Here is a 25,282-nt window from a genome sequence, read left to right as displayed (position 1 = left end):
TAGTAATAAGATGGGATAAATCAAAATACACACAACTTGGATGAATCTCACACATTAAGTTGAACAAAAGAAGCCAGAAACACAATAGTGAATACTACGATTCCATGTTATGAAGTTTAAAACCAGGGGCAATTTATCTATGGTAACCAAAATCAGCATAGAGATGATCTCAGGGGAGGGAAGGGGAGGCAGGTACCATCCGGGAAGAGACCCAAGAGGACACACGACAAGATGGAAGGTTCTTGGTCTTGATTTGAGTGTGGCTGGTAGATGTGCACATGTGAAATGCTTCAGATTTGTCCACTTTAATGAATGTAACTTATATTTCAATCAGTAGCCTTCCTCCGAATACAATAATATTGTTAGGGAACCGTTGACCGAAACCGCCCGCCTTGGCCAGGCACTATGATAAGCGCCTGCCTGTGTTGTCTCACAGCAGGAGGTCCTGATAAAGAACATGGTGCTGCCACTGAAAACTAACGGGGAGAATTCAGGAGGGGCTGAAAGGAGAAGGGAGGAGACGTCAGCCCATAATATGTCCTGCCAACCTCCCAGAAACCCTCGTGTTGGAATCCATCTTAGCTGAGAGATGCGCATGCCACCAGGAAGGACCCTGAGCCACCAAATATGGGCCAAGCAAGATGATTGGCCAGAGACAACCTGAAACTAACCCCATCACCATGGAACCCGAGACTTCGAGCCACGTAGACAGCAGTCCTCCTGGGTTCACTTACCCTACTGCTCTCTGCCCGGGCGCCCCTTCCCAATAAAGTCTCCTGCTTTGTCAGCACATGTGTCTTCTTGGACAATTCATTTCCAAGCGTTAGCCAAGAGCCCACTCTTGGGCTCTGGAAGGGGTTCCCCTTCCTGCAACAACATAAGGGACCTAATGCAAGAACCACCCCAATGAGCCTAACACTTGGAACCATGAAAGAGAAGTTTTAATCAGCAGTTTTAAGCTACTCAGTTTCAGGATGGTTTTCTAGGCTGCGATAGAACAGACAACCAGGACAGAATGTGCACTGGCCATGGGTGCTGCTGTACCAGTAACCCTAAAACAGGGGGCTGTGGCTTTAGGGCCAAGTGGTGGGCAAAGCTAGAAGGGCCTTAAAGAAACTGTCTGTGACGAGCTGAACACTAACAGGGAGGAAAATGTTACTGGAAGTTGAAGAAAAGAGGACCCTTGTTAGGTGGTGCCAGAGATTCGGTAACCCTGTCACCCCAGGTAACACGGAAAACAGAAAGAGTCCCCGAAGAGCTCACAGACTTAGCTGGGGGTGTCCGGGCAGAATGTGGAAAGGGACAGCCAACTTCTAACTGCCTGTGACAAAATACAAGAAGACAGAAACTAGAGAGAGCACTATTACGTTTCTGAGACAAATTTAGAGGAAATACAAAGGTGGCAGGACCGACCGGATTCAAAAATAAAACTTGCTCACCCTCAGACCTTCTCAGCAAAAGAGTCACAAGACTCTTGAGGACAAAGGTCAAATCTTAAGGGTGCAGCTGTCTGCCCTTTGCAAAGACCTCGGAATGAGCTGAGTACCCTATGGGGCTTTGAGAGTCTTAGGACTGCTCTTTGTACACTCAGTTAAAGAGGAGGCTTTTACATTTTTAAGTGTCATTTCCCAGCAGCCTCCCAGGCAGCCCTGGGTGGGGAAGAATCTGTCCCAGAAAGAGACGCAGGGATGGCTTTTATCTAAGCATTGATTATAAACACTGTATGTAAAAGTGCTCCCCGCCCCCCAACTCTTAAAGGAACTGTACTAGCTGGGATTGAAAGGGACAGAGACAGCACGAGAAGAAATGAGGTCTCTGGACCCCAACCTTCACAGAAGGAATCAGGCCGGGGACACTGAGAAAGCTGCTCAGAGGTCCACACAGGCAGGGAGGCTGACTCTGAACCAGGGCCCAGAGGGAAGAGAACTGAGTCCTGAAAAACAAGCGTTTTCTGACCTTGGAGCTGGGAAGACGGGTGGGAATCAGGGTTTCGACAGATCACCGACCCCAGCACCTCCTTCTGCGCCCATCCCTTCCTGAGTGGGAATGTCCCCGGCCTCCTACTCCTCCATCATCATTTTATTTTTTTTTATTTTTTTTCATCATCATTTTATAATGTGGTGGGGTGGGGGGAGTGGGGTGGCCCACAGGTAACCTGTCTCTTTAGTCCACAGGTCTTACACTGACGGGAACTCTACCTGAGGGGCTACACCTGAGAAGCCTCCTCTGCACCGAGATGAGTTACTACCTTCTGCGCTGATGTGGTAACCAGAGGAGACTCGGCAGAACTTTTACTCAGCACTCAAAACACATTCAAAGGGCAGAGCTGATTATCCTCCAGCCTTTGGGGGCTGAAGACATAAAGAGCCACCAGACGCTCAGCTGGAAGCCCCGGGGGCCAGGCCCCAGACACAAGGGCAGCCTGTGTCCCATCCAAATGCAAGCCCAGCCTTGACTGAGCTCAGTCTCCGCACTGAGGGCTTCTTCTTCCATCTAGGCGATGGGTAACTGCTCAAGTGGGAGAAAACGTAACCCGGAGCCTCTGCAGGTATGTTTACATACAATATCCAGCATAGAATAGAAAATGATCAGCTGTGGAAAGAGGCAAGACTGCATACCAGGAAACCAGGAGAAGGCAGTCTCTGAGAGGTTTTTCTTTTTTGCATGGAAAGGCCGATTTTCTCAGACACGGATATCTGGGGGTTCAGAGTTCTTCACCTCATCTGTGTCTGCCAACCATTCCCCTTCGAAGCCTCAGAGACCCCCATCCTTCCCACCAATGCCCTTACCTCAGCAGAAGAGACCACTGGGCTTACGTATGTAAACGACTGTACAGTACTACAACCCATACGATCAGGCCTTGGGCCTGATCATCAGCCATGTCTGTCTTGCATCTATAAAAGATAAAAGATTCTTTTAAAGCCACCATAGAGGCATCCTGTTTATTCTCCACACATTCCACCTCCAACCCAGGGAGTTCAAGGTGCCAGGGGCTGTGCTGATTTTCCAGCAAAGACAGCACACCCCAAACAGCAGCTGTGATGGCCATTACCACCTGGTGAAGTCTGACACCCTTCAAAGACTCTTCAGGTCTTACCTCCCTGCTCTCTGATCTCCTCCCATGGCTAAGCAGTGGTCAATCCCTGTGGAAGGCATGCAGCCCACAGAGGTCAGCCTCCAGGCGCACAGCCGAGAAGAAAAGGAAGGAAAGCGAGTCGGACAGTAACCAGTACAGGCCGCGTACCTTCTCAGGAAGGCACTGCAGAAGGTGGTCCCCCCAACGAGAGGGACAAGCAAGGAAGAGGCAGACATGGGTCAGGGGAGAGGGGACTCAGCACAGGAAAGACAGGAGGGGAGTAGCCAGGGCGATGACGAAAAGAAGTCCTAAGACATCAGTTGTCAAGAATCTTAGCAGCAAGTCAATTCTGGAGGGAGAGGGTCAAATTTGAAGAAAAAAAATTTACTTAGAGATTACCTGAATCATCAGAATACACTGCAAGGAGTTTCAGAGTTTTGATAGAAAGTTGAGGATGAATTAGTGATGGGCACATAGAAAAGTGAGGAAATGAAAGTTTTAGGTAATTATTAATTACAGGAAAGACAGAAAGTACAGAAAGGAAAAGTAATCCTAGTAGTCTGCCTGGGTCACCTCTGCACAACATCTACATAGTCCTAATGAAGACTTTCTACTCTATGAACTTGTCCTATTGTACAAGTAGCTATTTTACAAAATTGTTTTTTCACTCTTTGCTCTGGAGCTGCCAAATCACCTAGGAGTCACATAATAAACAATGGCAGGGGGCACCAGTGGTCCAGGGATCACATCCTGAGAAGCAATGATACTTCACAGTTTAGTGTTCTGTGCCACACAGAACGCTTCCTCCTTCCTTCTCTCAGGGGGAGTTCCACACTTGGTCTGAAGTTTATCTTAGTATCCTACGTGTTCCAGAAACTTACATGGACAAGAGGTACATTTAATGAAGTCCAAGTATAAATGTAAATATTTAGGGAAAATACAAATTGTTTCAATGTTTTTAGTTGAAGGCACAATGTGGCATTTCTCTTTGAGGTTCAAAATTCTTAGTATTATTAAAATAAAATTAATGGAAATGCTTGGCCATTTTACGATGAGAGAAAATAGTAAAATGTAAAATGGAGTTGAGTAAGTATAGAACATTTTAAAAATTAACTTACTCGTATGAAATCCATAAGTGTATTATAAACGAAGGCTCCTCTGGGAAGAAAGAAACAGCTTCCAGGACTCAGATCATGGAAGAAGAAAAGTTCTTGTTCCTAGATTAAAACAATAATTGCATTTCATTTTCACTGTCGCTGCATAACATTTACTGTATACAAATGATACACTAGGAATAAAACATATACTTAGTTATTTCTGATTCTAATATTGACATTCCAAAGTCCCTCAACACTGTACTTGAATCTAACTACATGTAACAGCACATGTAAAATTACAACTCATATTTATGGTTACTTAGCTTTGAACTTGGCTTTTATTTCACCTAGTATTTACTGCTGATTTCCTCCTCGGCACCTTGGAGTACGGATCTCATAGGGAGACATGGCTGGAGGTGGGCTCTGAGTGACGTGACATCAGCATGGCCGTCATGCTGAGAGCCCACCCTGGTGGCCACCAACACCCAGTGTCCGTCCTCATGCCACTTTGCACGCTACCCAGCAGAGCCGAGGACATGGAGCTCCACAGCGAGTGCCTGGCCTGTCGTGTAACAGCTCCTACGTGGCAGGACTGAGCTCCTACGTGGCAGGACTGAGTTAAACCCAGGTCTGCCTTCTTGCAGATCTTCTTTGTTTTTGCTCTGCTTCCCAAATACAAAGTATATTATCAAGTATACACAATTTTTTTAAAAAGGTTATTTTTATATCATGATAAAAGTGAAAGGTGCAATTGTTTAAATCTAATACAAAATACAAGAAGGAAAGAGGTTAGAAGACATTGGGGTAGGAGCGTGAAAGAACTCAGCAGCAAACCATGAGCGCCAGCAAAACAGAAGACAGGAGAGGAGGAGAAGAAATGTTAGTTTTAAGACACCCTAGTTCTGAGACGCGGTCGCAGGCCAGCTCAGCAGCGCTCAGCGCGGCGCACCTTCCCAATCCTCCTGTGATCCTGGGTCTTGGTCTCCTCCTGCAGCTTCTCCCAGGCTGTCATCATCTGGTCATCAGGAAAGGATATCCCGTAGACCCTCTGCAGCGTTTCCATTTCAGGGTTACCCTCCCAATATGCTGAGGAATTCTAAACATCAGATGAGATTTGGGTAAACACACCAAACCCTTGGTTACAAATAAAACTGCTCTGAAATATGTACAGCTGGTTCATACCAGGGGCCTGAGCTACCGTGGACTTTGGTATCAGCCGGGTATCCTGGAACCACTGCCCCGTGGATGCCAAGGGATGACTGTACACAATTCCTCACCCTAACATCAGCATAGCTTACTTAAAGATGAGTTTTTGTAGACTTGGAATCTTAAATTGTTTCTAACTAAACCTTCCCAGCCCAAATTATACCATTAATCAGTAAATTATGTACTCAGTCTGCTGTGGATTCTAGGGATGAAAAGTGAGAAAGAAAGTGTGGAACTGAGGGAAGGCCAAGCACCGAGTGCATCACCCAGGAGAGGGCAGTGGAGGAAGAGGTGTGGGGACATGAAGGCCAGCCTTGCTGACTGTCATCACCCTTCCTCCACCTGTAAGAAAACCAAGGCCTGGGAAGGGCAGGACGGTGATGTCAGTCTCATGCCTCTTGATTCCAGAGTGTGTTTTCTGCATCATACCACTCTATCCCTTTATTTTCTCCTTTTCCTACAGTACGTTATTCTTACATGCAGATAAACATTCTTGTTCACATTAGGGCAATTCAAGAAAACAATAGTATGCAGAACAATATTGTAATATAGATGAAAAAGAAATGCACTGTAACATGTATAGTAAGGTTAAATGATAAACAATTAAAGGCTACATATAATGTTCTAATTACCAAAATTCTAAAAAATTATATTATTTTTAGAAGCCCACATAAAAATCAAATATGGATGTAGTGTTTCTAAGAGGCATGGTGTTCAGGTTATAAAAGATATTATTGAATATCTAGTTCATCTTAAGTTTACTATATTAAGAAAAAAATCAATACTTACCTTGAAAATTTTTATCTCTTTAATTTTTCCAGTGTGTCTTACATGGGGGCCTTTACAAAGGTCAACTAGTGGACCACACCTGTAATAAAATATTTAAAACATGCCCAGGCACAGTTATAGCTTTTGGGACTATTCATTAGAAACCATGTTCTATGTTTTGGGGCAATGTTTAATTTAGGAACAACTTAATTTAAATGAATTTTTAATTTAAGGAGCAAGAAAGAGGCGATTCACCTAGTCTCAGATCCCAGCCTTCCCTCCTTCGCTCACATTCAAAAGCCACAGAATCCTTGGAAAGAAACTGTGCAGACAGAGACACCATTTTTCATTGTCACACCCTAAGGCTCCTAAAAACCTTCACTGTCTTAAAATCAGATAGCCATTTCCCTGCTCTACACTAATTTTCAAAACCAAAATTATATGACAGTTATAAAAAATGCGTTAAGTTGATATTTTACATTAAAAATAAACTTCACCAAACCCACAGAATGCACACCAACAGTGAAGCACGCTATAAGCATCGGTGTAGATGGATTGTAACTCATTTCCCACCTCTGGTGGGTAATCTTGACCATGGGGAAGTTGTGCATATATGGGGGCAAGGGTGTATGGGAACTCTCTGCATCTTCTTCTAAATTTTGCTGCAAACCTAAACGGCTCTAAAAAATAGTCTACTTAAAAAATAAATAAATTCAAGGGTTTTTGTTTGTTTTAAGGCCCTCTGATTTCATGACAAAATGTCTAATTGTCTCTTGGTTTAGAAAAACAGCATACTGACTTAACAACGTAAATCTCAGGCAAAGGTTTAGATCAGAGACGACACTGCTATTAAAGCACACGGGGCTGCAGGTGGGGACTCGCCTGCACCTATAATGAACAAGGGACCACTAAACCCTAACAAGCGCAGACTTTTCTCCAAGTACAGAAACATTAGCAGAGTTAAGATACCAATAATGTGGGTCTGAGGGAAGGTGACTTAACGTCAACCAATTTAAGGAAAATTTAGTAAAGAAAAAAAGTTGTTCCTTAACTATTCCAACCAATTTTAAGTATTTTTAAAGTTCATTGGTTAAAAAGTTAAAAATTACAATGAATACATAAAGGGACTGGATTATTCACCAAAGTACAATGAAGCTTTAAACATGAAAACATCATTTCTCTGAATGACCAGGCTTTTATGTATTGTTCTCTGTCCAAGATGGAGGTTGTAAGTCAATGCTCAGAGAAATGGAAAAAAATGCCTGATTAGCATGAAAGACTTTAATAAGCTAATCTTTAAATAATTCCATAGAAAAAAGCCATTTATTTTCAAAAAATTAAATACAAGCCATTCCAATTGATAGAATAAGCATCAATGTTGACCTAAGTTAAAAAAAAACAACAAAATGTCAAGTATTAAAAGCCAGAAATTTAAAACTTAGCATACCTTTTCAATTTCTTCATTTATTTTTAAACTTTAAAATGATTATACTGACACTTTTTTGTATTATAGGTAATAAATAACAAAATCTTATCAGGTCATTGGAGAGCAGCAAAAATAAGATAAGCATGGTATCCACCTTCAGCATAAAATGGCCATGTGTTCATATTATCATTTAAGAAATGCACTGTGGGGACTTCCCTGGTGGTGCAGTGGTTGAGAATCCGCCTGCCAATGCAGGGGACACGGGTTTGAGCCCTGGTCCGGGAAGATCCCACATGCCACGGAGCAACTAAGCCCGTGCACCACAACTACTGAGCCTGCACTCTAGAGCCTGTGAGCCACAACTATTGAGCTTGCGTGCCACAACTACTGAAGCCCACGTGCCTAGAGCCCGTGCTCCGCAACAAGAGAAGCCACCACAGTGAGAAGTTCACACATGGCAACGAAGAGTAGCCCCTGCTCACTGCAACTAGAGAACACCCACGTGCAGCAATGAAGACCAAACACAGCCAAAAATAAATAAATACAATAAATAAATTAATTTTTTTAAAAAAAGAAATGCGGGCTTCCCTGGTGGCGCAGTGGTTGAGAGTCCGCCTGCCGATGCAGGGGACGCGGGTTCGTGCCCCGGTCCGGGAAGATCCCACATGCCGCGGAGCGGCTGGGCCTGTGAGCCATGGCCGCTGAGCCTGCGTGTCCGGAGCCGCAATGGAAGAGGCAACAACAGTGAGAGGGCAGCGAACCGCCAAAAAAAAAAAAAAAACAAAAGAAATGCACTGTGCACAGCTGTGCATAAAGGGGGTATAATTTTACTCACAGTACAGTTAAGTCAGAGAACCATAGTACTTGAGTGTGGAAAGGAAGTTCCCTGTGGAGGATATTTGTGGTCGTACTTATACAGGGACCAGGTCTTCTCCGATGGGACCGTGAAGGTCACAGGCAGCCAGAGAGCAGGACACACAGGAACAGAGACGAGCAGTACGCACAAGGCAGCTGAACAAGTGGCCAGTAAAAGGGGTTGGGAGCCTAATGCCCAGCAAAACTAAGTGGTTTGGGTAGGGGCACCCACTGGTCTCTGCTTCCCACCACTTCTTGTCTCACTGTGAGTCCAGCTGACGCCTGGAGGGTAATGCTCTTGGACCCCAAGCAGTGGAGAGCATGGTAAGAGGCAGAGAATGACTGCCCGAGGAGATGGCCCATGACAGCTCCCACCGCCCCTCAATAAGAATGTGGGAGGACAAACAGAATTCCTTTCCCTAACAGTCCCCCAAAATGTGAGGCCCTGAGAACACAGTCTTAACCACAGGGAGAAAGAGGCTGCTACAGCTAACATCTAGAAAACAGAATGTGGGTTTTTAGTACCATCCTAATAAATACAAATGAGAAAATAACAATTCCCCTTTGGTGATAACATTTCAGAGTCCCCACCTACAGTAGTACTATACCAACCATGCAAATTTATAAACAGACCACCCACCAAAGACAGACTTGCTACTGTTAATGCCTTCAGATGTACCACTGAGCAGTGTTTAAAATTCACACACACTTTACCTGTAAACTGTGGTCGTTGGCGTGTTAATATTCTCCTTCAGGATGCGGCATTTAAATTTATTGTACTACAAAGAAAAATACATTTACATATTATCACACAAAATGTTTAACTGGGAAAAAATGTTAACTTTTTTCAACACACCCTGAATGGGCATCTGCTATGTTCTAGGTGCTGAGACTGTGGGGATACAAAGAGCTGACAGCCCAGAGCTGTGCCATGCAGGACGGGAGCCTACTGAGCATTTGAAATGCAACTGATCTGAAATGAGGTGTACCACAAGGGCAAAACACTGGATTTCAGAGGCATAATGTGAAAAGAAGAAAATAAAATAGCTCACTAATTACTTTTTATGTTGGTTACATGTTGAAGCAATATTTTTGATTTATTGGGTTAAATAAAATATTATAAAAATTAATTCCATCTTTCTTTTACTTTTAAAAGGTGGCTACCAGAAAATTTAAGATGACATATGTGGCTCAGATTTGTGGATCTCATTATTGGACAGCACTGCTCTCGAAGATTCCAATTTTAACTACATGAAGTAAATAAAATTCTGAGGACACGTAAAAATTAAAAACGGGAACCCTCCTGCACTGTTGGTGGGAATGTAAATTGATACAGCCACTATGGAGAACAGTATGGAGGTTCCTTAAGAAACTAAAAATAGAACTACCACATGACCCAGCAATCCCGCTCCTGGGCATATACCCAGAGAAAATCATAATTCAAAAAGATACATGTACCAAAATGTTCACTGAAGCACTATTTACAATAGCCAGGACATGGAAGCACCTAAATGTCCATTGACAGATGAATGGATAAAGAAGATGTGGCACATATATACAGTGGAATATTACTCAGCCATAAAAAAGAACGAAATTGAGTTATTTGTAGTGAGGTGGACGGACCTAGAATCTGTCATTCAGAGTGAAGTAAGTCAGAAAGAGAAAAACAAATACCGTATGCTAATGCTTATATATGGAATTTTAAAAAGTGGTACTGATGAACCTAGTGGCAGGGCAAGAATAAAGACACAGGTGTAGAGAATGGACTTGAGGGCACAGCGGGGGGCAGGCGGAAGCTGGGATAAAGTAAGAGAGTGACATGGACATATATACACTACCAAATGTAAAATGGTTGGCTAGTGGGAAGCTGCTGCACAGCATAGGGAGATCAGCTCAGTGCTTTGTGACCACCTAGAGGGGTGGGATAGGGAGGGTGGGAGGGAGGCTCAAGAGGGAGGGGATATGGGGATATATGTTTACATACAGCTGATTCACTTTGTTGAACAGTAGAAACTAACACAACATTGTAAAGCATTTTTACTCCAATAAAGATGTGAAAAAAAAATTAGCAGAAAACCCCAAACGAAAGAGGAAAACCCAGAATTTTATATGGTATTATACATATTGTTGAATTCAATAGCCGGAGTACTAACAACACTCAGAATTAATCAGATTTATAAAACACACATATGAAACTATTCCCCTGGCCCTTCACCTACCTATGTCTGCATTAAAAATTCAACCAACCCGTTTGGAACAATTTGGTGAGCAGTGGCCAATTATTTGTTAAAACCAGTCGTCTGTGTTAAATATTGTTCACGTTCCCGGCACGAACTCACCTTAAACAGGTCCAGCAGGGCCTCCTTGCTGACTTCCAACCTTTCGAAAGGCTGCTGCTCTTTGATGATGGCCTTGCACGTGCTCTCCAGCGCTGGCAGCTCTGTGCTGGACACGGCCCTGCAGGGAAAAGCAGCGAGAATCAGCACAGATTGATCAGACATGACCTTAGACCTGTGGCCTTTGTCACCAGCTGACTAGCCTTCTACATTGAGGAACGTGGTTCTTTACTGTCCAGGACTTCAGAGGGTCAGTCATCCTTTCACAAGGCAGGTAACCCTACTTCTCAAAGAGGGAGACAGAGGCGTCAGCTGATGAACTGCCCTCAGTTCTCTGAACAGCCCCGTTGGACACTCCCCAGCTGGACCACAAGCTCCTCCGGGGCCTGATCATCTGGGCAGTCTTCCTCATTCTTCACATGTTTACGTTTTTGTTCAAAAGCGTAGTGTGGAGCGTGCGCCATGCCCCTGCCCTAGACCAGGAGATCCAGGCTGGGAGGAAGCTCTGAGAGTGTGAACTACAGGTCAGCCGGCCTCCGCTGGGCAGTCCTGGCTCCTCTCAGGAACCCCTGTCTGTGCTCACACCCCTCCAGCCCTGTGGGCCACCTGCATTCCTCAAACAAGCCACACACACCCCGACCCAGGGCTGTCCCACAGAGGCCTGGGACGTTCTTCACCCACCAGCCTCAGAGCTCGCTCCCTCTCTCCCTCCGTCGCACCCCTGCTTCAAGGTCACTGAGCTCTCAGCTGACCGGCTGCCTGCTCAGGCCCCCACCTCCCCTTCACAGCCCTCACCACCTCATCACCTCCGACAGCAGACGGCTGCGTGTCTGTCTACGTCTGTCTCCCCCATCCAGACTGCTGAGCCCACGAGGACAGGCTGATCTGTCCACTGCAGAGTCAGCAGCACCAAACCCAGAGCACACAGGGGCGTCAACACGTCCTGCGGAATGACTCCGGGGGGGACTACGCTGGACAGGCTGGGAGCAGGAGCTGCAGAGTGCCGGGCGCTCGGTTAGGGAGGGGTCACTTTGACAGCGTGGAGGTGGCAGATGGCGGGAAAATGTACCACGGTCGTCGAGGCAAGGACGCTGGGGGTCTATGTTAAGGCAGAAGGTGGGGGAGAACTACTTAGGGGATAAGACTGGCAGAACTGGATGGAGTGACTGGGGGGGGTAGGGGTGGCAAGGAGCAGGGTGGGCTTGGGAAGACCCTCAGGTTTTGATTTGAGAGCTGGTGGTTTCCTTAAGGGCGACGAGGGATATGGAGAAGGAGGTGGGCCAGGGCTGGGCCTGCTGCTTGTGATTTCAAGCACAGATCTACTTGAGGAACATGAGGCCGCTGCGAACCAGCACCTCTGGCACCAGCTATGGGACATGTGTGGCTGGGGTGGACAGCGCCCTTGACCATCACGGCACAGAGCTGAACTATGTGCTCTCCAGGGATTAACCCTACAACTCTGGTCCGAATTAGTAGTTTGCCCTAGCCAAGTCTCAGGTTACATAAATAGTGTATCACATCCTTCTCAAGAAAAGAAAGAAAACAATTTGAGAAGTTACCCTTGAATCTAAACTCATAAAAAATAATACTGTTCATAAATGGTGACCTAATCTATAATCACATTCTGCAATAGGTATTCACTACACTAATGTGTAACCACTATAAACACATGCACTCAGAGGCGTTACCTGTCTTTGAGGAACATGTCGTAGTAGAACCCGCAGTCGGTAGGTGGCCCGCAGCACAGGAGGCCCCCGTAGTGGAGCTCCAGGGCTTCCCCGAGGACGTGGGCACTGGAGTGCCAGTACACCTGCAGGCAGGACAGAGGCCGCGGCCACGACCACGGGTCACGGGAAGCCATCAGGCAGACAAGAGGACAAGCAAGCACGTGGATACAGTGTAAGGGGACAGACACTGGGACACAAGGCAGCATCAATCTCTGGCGACTGCTGACGAGAGATGCTTCCTGAGCCCTGTCTGGAATCCCTGGCAGCCGGCTGCTTGGTTCTAACGTGCAGCTGCTGCTCTGTGTGGCACTGAAGCCCAGCTCCTAAACCACTTCCTTCTGTGCCTTGACCACCAAGCAGAGCAGCCGCCCAGAGCCGGTCCAGGCCCAGCGCAGAGGAACGCCAGGGAGTGCTGGGCATGGGCCCCTTTCCTCCTCCTCCAGGCAGCCTCTCTGAATCAGATTCGAGGCCACAGCGGCTGCTCATGACATCACTCACGTTAACAAGATTCTGCGTCTACACAGCAGTCTTCACGCGCTGAATAGCACGTGGCTGTGGAAGTCTGAAAGATAACTCAAGACAGAGGGGTCACTGAGGACTGTCTGCTGGCTGCCGGGGTCCCCTGGGCAGGGTGTACATTTGTTAATTCACTGCAGTCCAAGGGCCAGTCATTAGCTCTACAAGTTCAGAAAGTTGATTGGGTTTTGAATTACCAAGGAATCAACGGTTTATGGATACATTAAAACTAACCAGTCACCAAATATCAATAAATATAGATGCCAAAGGAACAAGACAATCGAGTCCTCTGGCAGCACTTTCCTCAGTTACATAGGAAACAAATTGCAATTAGAAAGCTGTCTGAGATAATAAACCGGAGTAGAGGGAGTTAGCTGGCTGAGCAGGCTCCGTGCAATCCCGACCCGCGGCGCCAGGCCTAGAGGCAGAACCCTCTGCTTGGGATGGTACAGGATGGCAGGCTGGCTGCCAGCGTCAGCCCAAGTACCTCCTTCGGTGCATTGTGCACACCTGGAAATCGCCTGAGCCAAACACTGTGTTAGGTGCTGGAGACACGGGAGAGAAAGAAATGCGAGCCACTGGCCTCAGGCAGTTTGCAGCCTAGTGGGGAGAGGGCAGGCAACACACCTCTAAGTGCATCATCGCAAGACAAGAAGCGTATTTAAAAGAAGATGAGGGCTTCTCTGGTGGCGCAGTGGTTGAGAGTCTGCCTGCCGATGCAGGGGACACGGGTTCGTGCCCCGGTCCGGGAAGATCCCACATGCCGCGGAGCGGCTGGGCCTGTGAGCCATGGCCGCTGAGCCTGCGCGTCCGGAGCCTGTGCTCCGCAACGGGAGAGGCCACAACAGTGAGAGGCCCACATACCGCAAAAAAAAAAAAAAAAAAAAAAGAAGATGAACAGGGTGCTGTAATTAAGAATCACGGCGGACGCCCTGTATTCACAGCGTGGTTAGGGTTGGGGGGATGTACCACAAAGCAGCTTGTGGAAGGGTGACAGGTAAGAACAGGCCAGCGACCATGCAGGCCTTGGAGAGGGATTTGAGCTTTATTCTAATGCAGTGGGATGTATTAAAAGGTTTTAAGCAGAAAAGAAATGATTGAATTTACATTTAAAACATAGGGCATCACAGAACTAGCAGCTTGGGTTCTTACATATATCTGGTTTTGTTTACACCTCAGATAAGTATCTTGTTTACACCTCAGATAAGTACCTATGCTTCCTGAGCATGAGGTCCCAGCAGCACATCGCTGACTGCTCCTGGGACTTCCGCAAAGATTTAGAGCAGAACGAATACCCACATACATTCTCCTGCTGGACAGCATGCTTGCAAAAGGAAATATCTATTAGATATATTTTAGACTTGAAAGCTCTACCATTTTATAAAATGCTCCTTGTTTCTGGTGTGCGTACTTATCAACTTTACATGAACATTCTTGCTGTCACTTTCAACATGAATTTACCTAGAGGGTGAGGACTATTTACTTTCCTATGTTACATCATGCACTAAATAGTCTTGTAAATAGAAGCATCTTTTAAAATAGAAGTTTAAGAGTTTGCTATACAAAGGAGACGGATTTTTCTGTAAAGTAAAAAATGCTTTACAAAATCATTAATTTTATCATCTTGTAGATCTGAGTTTTCTAGATTTGCTTTTCTAGGATTTCTTTTTCATGGATATGCATTAAGTATTCATAAATGGGTTTATGCTCAAAATCTTAATATGTTCATAGTAACAGGAAAATAAAATCCAAGAACAAAAAAAAACCTCTCTGTTACTAAATTACACTAAAAGAAGCATTGAGGGCTTGGAAAAGTTACTGAAGCATCCTGAGCCTGTGTACTATTAACACGGTACCTGTGTGAAAAGGTAAGTGCAGACTCAGGGAGATAATGTACACAAGGGGCTGGGGCTGGTGCCTGGCACGGAACATTCTCATTTTCATAAACAACCACAAGTATTTCGGAAGCCATGCAATGTGACACCAGGTGCCATGTTAGTATCAGGGTAGGCAGAGGGGCGGGCTGATGAGACACTCCAGAAACATTCCCCAAGATAATATGATAAATAAGTTTTCTCTTTCATGATGTCACTAAACACAGGGGGAAAGAACTCGAAAGAGGTCGACCCCTCCATGGAACATTAAGTTTGGTAGCTCCCCCGGCCCCCCAACCAAACACCTGACAGTCTGAAAGCCTGCAGCAGCCCACTGTTAAAGAATCTGTTAGAGAACAGTGTCTGCAGGTCAACCAAGAGCCAGCTAGTGTGGGAAAGTGCTCAGGTCTCGGCAGGATTCCGCCCTCAGGAGAGGGCTAAAACTAACTGCCGGGCCAGCTACCATGGCTGCTCCTACTTGCTTCTCTGGAGGCTGACACCACCCGAAAGTGTCTAGTCGTTTATTCCCTTGCTCACTACCCCTCCCACCAGTGAACTCTCTGTAGCAGGAGCCTCTGCCGCCCCACAAGGTCTGGCATGTGCACCCAACAGCTTAGATACTGGTCAGCTGACTGAGGGAATCAATACGTGTTCACAAGTTCTGGGGTGACAGCTGGCATATAGTTAGGTGACAGCTGTTTGGGTTAGATCTTAAGTGAGAAAAACTAAATAATACATATAAGCTATGTATTTCATTTAAAACCTGCTCTTTCTGAATCACTTTTAAATATGGTGTTATTAATATTATATTTATTAAACACCAACAAATGCATTTTAAACCTTAGAAGGCCACAAAACCCATCATTCTTGACTTCGGTATGTGGCGTCATAATTACATAATGTAACTGACAACATAAATAGCCGAAGTACGGTGGGTTGGTCTTTAAACACTTACAGTTTGGGCTTCCTTGTCCTCAAACGTGAGCAGCTCTAGGGTGGTGTCCCCTTCCAGCGGACGGTCCAGGTCCCACAGCTCCCCATTCACTTTGGCTATCACTGTGCTTTCTGCCAGCTCCTGACTGGTGAGAGAACAGTCACGTGGGCGTTAACGCACCACAGGCTAAAACAAAAGATGGAAATGATTTCCAGGGTTTCTTTCTTTAGTGGAAAGTACAAATGTAAACTAATAGGATAGATTTTTTTAAAATTCTGTAACACTTATTTTAAGTACAAAAGTAATAAGATACGTTCACTGTAAAAACTCAGAAAGCAGAGAATGCACAGAATAAAATAAAAATCACATAAATCTCACCATCCAGATATCACCACTCATATAACATTCTGGCACATGTTTTTCCAGTCTTTATCTATACCCGCCCCTCCTTCACACACTCACCCCCCACACACACACAGGCACACACCCCCATCATAAAAAAACATAGTTGCCTACATAATTTTCTTCACAACCATGCCATCAGACAGACTCCCAGAACATTCTGGAAGGACCACACTGATTAAGGAAGCCTCCTCCTGCACACCAGGTCGTTGTGTGCTATCAGAGCGTACACTGCACAGACATCCGTGCACAGGCGGCTTTGTTCTTTGGTGACTTTTCTGGGAATAGGCCTTTGGAAGTAAAACTGTCAGGTCAAAGAGCATGTACCTCTGAAGGACTGCTGATAAATATTGTTTGAATGTACCACTTCCACGCACCCCGATTTTTTTCAAACTTTGCCAATGTGATGTTGGAAATGGTTGTTTTAATTTGGTTTATTGGATTATAAATGTTTACTGGCCAGTTTACTTTTATGAACTGTTCGTGTCCTTTGCCTATTTTCTACTGAGGTGTTGATCCTTTTCCTTTGTGTGTGTGTGTGTGTGTGTGTGTGTGTGTGTGTGTGTGTGTGTGTGTGTGTCTTTTCATTAACATTTATTGTTTGAAAATTACTGACAAAAATAACATGTTAAGAGAAGAGACCTAGAAAGCACAGAAAAGCACAAAGAAAAAAAATCACCCTCTGGACTTCCCTGACGGTCTAGTGGTTATGACTTCATGCTTCCAACGCAGGGGGGTACAGGTTCGATCCCTGGTTGGGGAACTAAGATCCCACGTGTGCAGCCAAAAAAAAGATTCACCCTCAATCCAGTCACTCAGAAATTACTGTTAACATTTGCTGTCCGTCTTTCCACTTTTTTGGATAAATACATACACCAATGTAAAAATTTTAATAGTATTACTCTTTATGTTATATGATAACCTACTTTTTAAACTTAACAATAAACCATGACATTTTCCCCAACAGCAAACAGACTTGTAAAACATGCTATTTGACAGCTGCAGTAGAACTGAGATTTGCTTAATGAACCCACTATTGCTGGGATTTGGGTTATTTCTTTGTGGGTTTTGGTTTTTCTTGTTTTATTTTGACAATGACAAATAAAGCTGCAATGGACATTCTTGAACATACATCTCAGTTCCTGATTATTTTCTCAGGAAAAATTCTAGAAGTAAAACTACTGAGTCAAGGGATAAGCACTTTTAATGACTTTAATTGGACTATATTACCAAATTTTCCTATCAGAAGAGGGTCCCAAAATACCTTTCTCTGTGCTCTCACCTTCAAGAGTACAAAATTGTGTCATCTTGACAATGTAACGTTTTCATTTGCATTTCTGTGAGTAACTTGAGCAGGGGCACAGCACTGTGGTTAACAGCACACACTCTAGGGTCAGGCCAACCTGGGGTTAAACACTGGACAATTTACTCAGCTTTTCTAAGCCTCGGTTTCCTCGTCAGCAAGATGGGAATTACAGGACCTTCCTCATATATTTATCCTAAGGATTAAATAAGGTGTACTCATAATAAGAACTTAATACACATTCAGTATTGTTATCAGTGGAGTAGAATTTTATCTTCACCTTCGCTGGCCATGCCAGGCTGCTAAGGGCTCCTCAAGCCCATTCTCTCTGTCCTCTACAATCAGTGCCTGGCCATCCTTGCAGCAGGAGGCAGCCACGTGGCTTAGGTGGAGGCAGAAGCGGTGTCCAGCACTGCCATATCTCAGCCTTAACACCACGCAGGGCACCTGTCCATCCGGCCCTCTGTAGATGGAGCACACATGCTACGACTTTTGGGCCATACGGACAAAGGAACACTGTACCAGACCACCCAACAGCCAGATGGAAGGAATTTAGGTCCCCAAATAAACATATGGAGAAGCGCTGCCTGCCAACCTGGACCCTGCACCCCCAGACTGCTGTCAGAGAGGCTCTAGTCGTATTTAAGGCACTAAGTTTTCTGTGGCCTGTTGCAGCAGCTTAGCCTGTGCCTTAACTAACGCAGAAATAAGGGCCTGCAAGTGAGTAACAAAAACAAATCATCTGGCATTGGCTTAGCGGATGGGCGGTGGGTTACACAGAAAGAGGTACTCAGACGTGGAAAGCCAATAACCCTGTTACAGCATAACAAAGTGTCTCCTAAGACTTGCAGGCAAATAATGTGCTTACGATGCCTGTAGCACATGAGTAAACGGTTATACAAAGGCAAACGCTGGGATACACTGGGTAACTCTCGTGGCTTTTAACAAAATACTACCAGGCCAAGGTAAGCTCAGACGGTATTTGTCCCCTTGCGAGGGAGGCTCTCTCTGCACGCGGCCTGTAAGCCGAACTGAATGGGAGTTCAGAAGTGTGAGGCTGTGCAAGATGCAAAAACAATCTTCTGTCCCAAAGAGCAGGAGGAACAGACACTGACAGCCCTTCTCAAAGGCCGCACAGAGACAGACAACACAGGCTGGTCCAGCTACAAGGATCAGAGCCCGCAACCTACAGTTTTGTCTGATCTTGGCCCATTTAACTGAGGGAGGGAGGAACAAGCAAAGGACAAAGGCCAGGGAGTAAAAGGGTGAGAAGTCTCTGTCTAGGAGAAATCTTCAGCATGGTTACTTTCACGGGAAACTGACTAGAAGCTTCTAGTTAATTGCTTGAGGGAATTGTTTTGCCAAACAAACTACAAGCCCAGCTTACAAGTACCTGTCACTGATCCTCAGGAGCCCTGAGCCCCACATGTGCACCAGCAGGAGCCGCACCAGCAAACCCCGCGGCCTCCACCATGAACAACTGCCCGCACTTCAGATGCGGCAAGTGAAGGCCAGGGACAACGACAAGCCCTCCAAATTGCAAAATCAGGGCCGACAGAGGGCGGTGGACAAGAGAGCTGCTCCCAGAGGACAAAGGGTGACCAGATGGTTTGACCCGAGCCCCACCCACGGCCAGGCTGCAGACAAGATCTGGGGGCTCCTGAATACCACTGTCTGCCGCATCACTCCTCTTTTTTCCAAATGACACTTTAATCGTGATTGTGTTTATCCCACCACCATATACACGTGGCATGGGCAGCCTCGTCTATCAGTTTACTTGCTGCTAGAGCACGAGCAGCCAGCCGATGGGGGTGTTGTGTGCTTCACCCGAAAATCCTGGGCTTTCTACTGCCAGGGGCTGGAGTCGTCTCACCGGGAGAGTGAGGGAGTGTGGGGGATGATGCACGGCGGATGCTCACAGGTGTCTGGAGGTCCCAGCAGCACGCCGTGGCGGACGCTGTCCCCAAGACCATCCTTCCTCTCTCCTGTGGTGAGAGTGCCTGGGCTGGACACGTGGCCAGCCAGCAGGAGCTACGTTTCCATTCTCTTACAGGCGGCGTGGCTGTGTGACTAAGCGTGAGCTAACAGGCTGTAGGTGGGAATTAAAACATGCTGCTCCAGGGTCTTGGCCTCAAAGCACCCTTGCTCTCCAGCCGCTCTTCCCCTGCCTGCAAGCAGGTCCATGGGTGTGACCCAGCCTCCACCCCTAGATGTGGACAAACCCTACCTAAGGGGACGGCAGAGCGACAAGATGCAGGGATCTTGGGCCCATGAAGGACTGCCTAGACCAGAGACGCCCACCAGTCTGGCCACCACGAGTCTGTCAGGGGAGAATGTGGCATCTGCCTTATTTAAGCCATGATCTCTAGGGACTCTTTCCTGCAGCAGTTTAGTCAGAAGCCCTTGGGGGGCTCCTGGAAACACAGATGACTAACTGATTCAGCAAGTGTGGGATGGGGCCCAAGAATCTGCTCTTCCATCAAGTTCCCAGGTGATGCTAATGCTGCTGGTTTGGGGACCACATTCCAAGAACTACTCTTCAATGAACTACTATGAACTGTCCTTTGCTCATTTTTTCTGCTGGGGTATTTCCTTGGGATAAATGGCTATGTATAGAATGACTGGATCCAAGGGTTGGGGTTTGCACATTTAAGAAAGAGACTGCGCCTCTGCATCCACCCTCCAGCAGTGCCATTTCCCCAAAATCATATCAATATTAACCATTATTCATAAATCTTTGACAGACCAATAGATAATACACAATTACTTTAATTTGCATTTCTAAGATTATCTTTTCCTCCTTTTTATGCGTCATTTTTACACATAGCCATTTTTCCTAAGTGTTTTTGACTCTGTCCATCTTTTCCTTAATGATTTGTACCTTACATGTTACACTTCGGAAGGCCGACACTCCCTCAGAGCAGGGAAAATCATCCATGCAATCAAGTCTCAGTAAACCAAGGGAACAGTAAGTATAATTTAATAAAACTATTATTTTTAACTTTATTTTTATAACTGTACACCTTGCTGCACCCTTACTTATTTTAATAGTTTTTCAGTTAATACTCTTCTCTAATTCACTTTTTTAGTTTCCTCCTAGTTTAATTGTTCTTTTTCTAACTGCCTGAGTTGAATTCTTAGTCATTTCATTTTTTTTATTCAATAATAAAAGCCTTCAACACTATAAATCTGTTCCTGATCACCACTTCAGGTGTATTACATAGATTTTGAAATATATTCTCTTCATTAGAAGTATTTTCTAAGAATACTCCTTTTTTACTCTTTTTATTTCCAAAAATACTTGTTTTTATTTCTTTTCACCTGAGTATTTTGAAGTTTTTTTAATTTCCTAGCTTTGTTTTGTCTTGTTGTCATTTAATGCTTACTGAGTTCACAACGGATTTCACTTTGCTCACAGAATGCTAACTGTGTGTTTCTGTATTTTATTAAGATTCTGAGGAACCGAAAGCACAACCACAGGTGCCAAGAGAGGAGGCACCATCTGGGCCACAGCACAGAGATCAGGGACTAGCCACGAAGCCTACCTTAGAGTGTTGTTATTCAGACCATGTAATCTTAATTTTGGGCTATTTGATCAAAAACTGAGAAAGGCATGTTAAAGTCTGCCACTCTTGAGTTCCTATAATCTTGTATTTCTGGTTTGATGCTACGTTATATAACTCATAAAGGTGCGTGACAAATTGGGAATTACACTGTTCTTCTATTTTAAAAATAAGCCTCAGTCTCCCATTCAATGATTCTGTCTAATGATTTAGACAGCCCTAAATTCTGCTGTCTGACGGTAACATTAAGACCACTGCTTTCTTCTTATCAGGTTTGCCTGATATAGCTTTGCCCATGCTTTAGTTCTGGACAATTTTACTTTTTAGACACTCCTGTAACCCCTCTGTCATAAAACTCGAGGGTGGTTTTAAACTAGTACCTGTGGGAATGCAAGTCACTGTACAATGAGAACACGTCCTATAATGAAATGACCTTGTTTCCCAAGCTTGGACAGTCTCTTCAGTGCAGGACGGCTCAGACTTCAATCCACCAACACGCAAATGACTCTCCACGAGGAAACATAAACTTATTTTTGCCTCAAAGCCCGTTCCCAGCACATCTATTCCTCTCTCCTGGAAAGCACAGGAACAGGTTGGGACGGGCCTTTAGGGTGTATGATATAATAGGATGAAAAATACAATCTTAACCATATTTTTCAAAGGAAATCTGAAGATTTTAATTGTTGAATAGTTTGCTTTTTAAATAATAAGTTTATTTACATGGCAGTTTTGAGCTATAGCTTCCACAGAATTTTATTTAATGCCAGGAATTAACATTAGTCAAAACAACACAACTTCACTGAAGTATCTAATTTCTAGGAAGGTCAAAGCTTCCAGGGCTGATCATAGCTCTAACACATACATCTTCAATCTATAATTAATAGGCCTTTTTGTACATTTCTAGAGTTGCTTTCATTTTCAGAGTATCTCTCATATATAGTATTTTATTTAATCTTTACAATCTCGTAAGGTAAACGATAAAAGTATTATTATTTCCACTTAAGATTTAAGAAAACAGGCTTGGAGGGATCTGCCCACATTGGTTCAAAGACCCACCCACAGTTATTTACTGGTGGAACAATGGCTTGGAGTCAAGCCCAACAAAAGACCTGTAAAATCTCATGGAAATAACTTGATAATGAACCGGGTCAATGTAATGTCGCCTGTCAAGGATTACACATTTTTCTCTACTATATATTTTTACTAGAACTCTAAAAATTGGACCCTTGAAAGAGAAGGAGATTGTGTTCTGATATTCAATTACGTATTAAATGGCCCCTTTAGAAGCCAAGAGGTAAATAATTACCTAATTACATTTAATTTATTCAATTGAGTAAGAAAAGAATACCTTAGCAGTGCCTAAGAACACATTTTCACCAAGCTCTAGCCCAACACTTAGTACTGATCATCTGCTCCACACTACGGTTTACCTAATTTCAGCAGCCACTTGGTAAGGTGTTGTTTTCCAAGCTTCCCCTTCCACTGTTTTCCCATCAGCCACTCTTACTGTGATCACATTGCTTGTATTCCCCTTTTTTCCATAAATGGCAAGTAAGAGCTGATGATCTTTCTTCAGTATTTCAAAAAGCTTCAATCTTTCCTTCACAAAATTTGGTGGATTCTTCACCTGAAAACCATTAGAATACAGGAGGGTTAACAGACACAGTCCACTTTTTTCTAACTGCTCAGCTCTAAATAAGCCCCACCCCTTCTCAGCACGCTCAGGTCACGGCCCCCACAAGCCCCTATGACTCTGCGTTCACTCTCACCCCCTGGAGACTCCCCTCCCAGGGTCTAACTCCCTCCTAGCTCTCAGGGTCCTGCGCAAAGCCCTCCTCTTCCAACTACCACACCCACTGGCATCGCCCTTCTCTATAGGTTTAACATGCTCGTGCACAGAGCCACACAACTCAGCCTTTATTGATACACCATCTGACTTTGTTCTCTAGTTGTTTCTCCCGTTTGTCTGAACTCCTCAACCCGATGGATCCCTGAAGCCAAGCTCCCTCTGCTCCTACCAAATGTTGATGTGCCTGATCAATTCTGGTTGTTTTAATGATTTATATTTAAAAAGCAAAGAAGCCGGTTTCCTTAACACAAAAGAAGAGCTCTGCTTTCTCAACTTAAATAGACTAAGGAGCCCTTTACAGCTGTGGGGCTGGCTCACCTCTAAGTTAAGACATCTTGTATCTAAGGCTAACAAAATTTTAAACACACTCCTGTGGCCCAAGCCGTAATTTACAGCAACTGTTTTAATTAAAACCCCTGGGCAATTAACTACATAAGCATATTTAAATTATAGGTAGTATTTTATATTATTTCCACAGCAATGACTTACCTCACTGTCAGGCCCGCTTTCCTTCTTCTTTTTAATGTCCTTTCCTTGGCTCTGACTAGGAGGAGGCTGAGAAATAAAGGGAAATAATAAACAACTCATCCCAATGACAACAAAGAGCAACATATCTGAAGCCCGAAGCAGGAGAGGGACAGGCCAGCAGGCAGCAAGCGTCCCATGTTTAGAGGCTCACGGCTGGGGCTCTCCTGACCATTACCTACAACCTTCAACAGGTAAGCCGTTTTCTGGGGTTCAGTCCTTCCTGAATGTGCACTTTCACATTCTTGCTAAGTACACTTAATATATTTTGCTCTTTAAAGTTTCCCCCCCCTAAATTTTAAACAAATAATGTCCCTGGATTAATGGTTGCATAGCTGCTCCCAGAGACTTTAAATGCACTGTTTCAAGAAGGTGTTGCCCAGGAGCACCACAGTCCGCTGGTACAAGGACTGAGAACACCCACAGTCTGAGAAGGCCTTCAGAACTTAGAAATGCATTACGTTAGAAGGTAAGTGAACCAAAACATTAAAATACGCTGTTAAATGACAATATTAAATACGCAAATCTCAAGATAGACCTCCAAAACAAGGCAACAACTAAACACCCCAAACCACCTGTCATAAACAGCTCAGACCAGCCATTCACCCAGGGGAAAGGGAAATGTTTCTACATGGAGCTGTTGGTCTTCCTGCCCAAGAAAATAAGTGTGAATTTTAAACACTGCAGCATTTTTTTCAGACAGGAAAATGCTATTTCTGCCACTGAAGAAAATGTGCGCCGAGCAATTTACGGGAAGAGTTGAGACATTACAGCGTTAGGTCAGCCTGGCGATCGCTGGAGACGCAGCGGCCCCGGCGTGTCCAGTCTGTCGCGGGCTCCCGGCCCGAGTGAGAGCGCGGGGCAGGGGGCCGGGAGGGCAGGCCCCGCCCCGCCCCCGCCCCCGCCCCCGCAGCGCACCTGCCGCCCCAGGGCTCTCAGCGCACGAGCTCCGCCACGCCCTGCGGACAGGCCCCAGCCCGGTACCTGAGTGCCTGCAGCCTCGCGCCCGGCCTCCTGCCGCAGCGCGCTCTCCCGCCGCGCCTGGTGGCTCAGCTCCTCCGCGAGGCACAGCCGCAGGCGGTACAGGCGGTGGCGCAGCTCGCGGTTCTCGGCCCGCAGCTGCGCCACCTCGCGCGTGAGGCACGGCCCCTCGGCCTGGCAGCGGTCGGGCGCGTTCAGCTGCTCGTCTCTCAGGCGGTGGACCTCCGTCCACAGCCAGCGGATGTCCTCCTCCTGCCGCGCCAGGCGCGACGCCACGGCATCCGCCGCCAGGGCCTCGGCCGCCATAGCGTCCGCCTCGCCTCACACAGGTACCGGCGCCCCGTGGGACACAGTCGCCAGCTAAGGGGCGCACTGCGGTGTCCGGGCGGCGGCCCGACGCTATATAAATAGCGGGGCGGGTGGGGGGAAACGGGGTGACGGGGCGGGGCGGCGCTAGCTGTACCGTGTAGGGGCGGGAAGATAGGAGCTGAGGAGGGCGGAGATATGGGGTGGGGCTATAGGAACTGTTAGGGGCGGGGTGATGGGGAGGGGTGGGGCCGGCTTGCACTGCAGGGGCGGGCTATAGGAACTGTAGGGGGCGGAGTGAAGGGGAGAGACTGAGCGATAGGAACTGTAGGGAGGGACGATGGGGAGGGGTGGGGCCGGCTGTGCACTGCAGAGGCTGGGCTATTGGAACTGTAGAGGGCGGGGCAAAGGAGAGGGGTGAGGCTGGCTGTGCACTGCAGGGGCAGGGCTGTAGGAACTGGGCGGGGGAGACGGGTTGGGGCGGGGCTGGTGTACCCACATTGGACACGCTTCGGGGCTGGGGGCCAAGACAGGTAGA

At 45.9% G+C, this 25,282-nt stretch overlaps 1 protein-coding gene across 4 annotated transcripts in view; it reads right to left on the bottom strand.

The window, feature by feature from the left end:
• The window catches only part of TARS3 (threonyl-tRNA synthetase 3), a 52,637-nt gene extending 27,893 nt beyond the window's left edge, over positions 1-24,744 (bottom strand). For all 4 annotated transcript variants that reach the window (XR_010933057.1, XR_010933060.1, XM_067699328.1 and 1 more), the window contains exons 1-10: positions 24,442-24,744; positions 23,422-23,487; positions 22,514-22,710; positions 15,837-15,960; positions 12,453-12,574; positions 10,768-10,885; positions 9,143-9,207; positions 6,169-6,247; positions 5,123-5,269; positions 4,195-4,293 (exon numbers count right to left, since the gene is read on the bottom strand). Coding sequence is in view for 2 of the 4 variants with exons in the window: in XM_067699328.1 (XP_067555429.1) it covers positions 4,195-4,293; positions 5,123-5,269; positions 6,169-6,247; positions 9,143-9,207; positions 10,768-10,885; positions 12,453-12,574; positions 15,837-15,960; positions 22,514-22,710; positions 23,422-23,487; positions 24,442-24,744 (1,320 nt within the window). In the remaining 2 variants the exon portion in view is untranslated. The remainder of the gene's footprint in view (positions 1-4,194; positions 4,294-5,122; positions 5,270-6,168; positions 6,248-9,142; positions 9,208-10,767; positions 10,886-12,452; positions 12,575-15,836; positions 15,961-22,513; positions 22,711-23,421; positions 23,488-24,441) is intronic.
• Between the last annotated feature and the right edge of the window lie 538 nt (positions 24,745-25,282).

The sequence above is a fragment of the Pseudorca crassidens genome, chromosome 1, assembly GCF_039906515.1.
Source record: "Pseudorca crassidens isolate mPseCra1 chromosome 1, mPseCra1.hap1, whole genome shotgun sequence".
Lineage (NCBI taxonomy): Eukaryota > Metazoa > Chordata > Mammalia > Artiodactyla > Delphinidae > Pseudorca > Pseudorca crassidens.
Note: the sequence above shows the minus strand (reverse complement) of the source record. Positions and strands in the feature narration are given on the sequence as shown.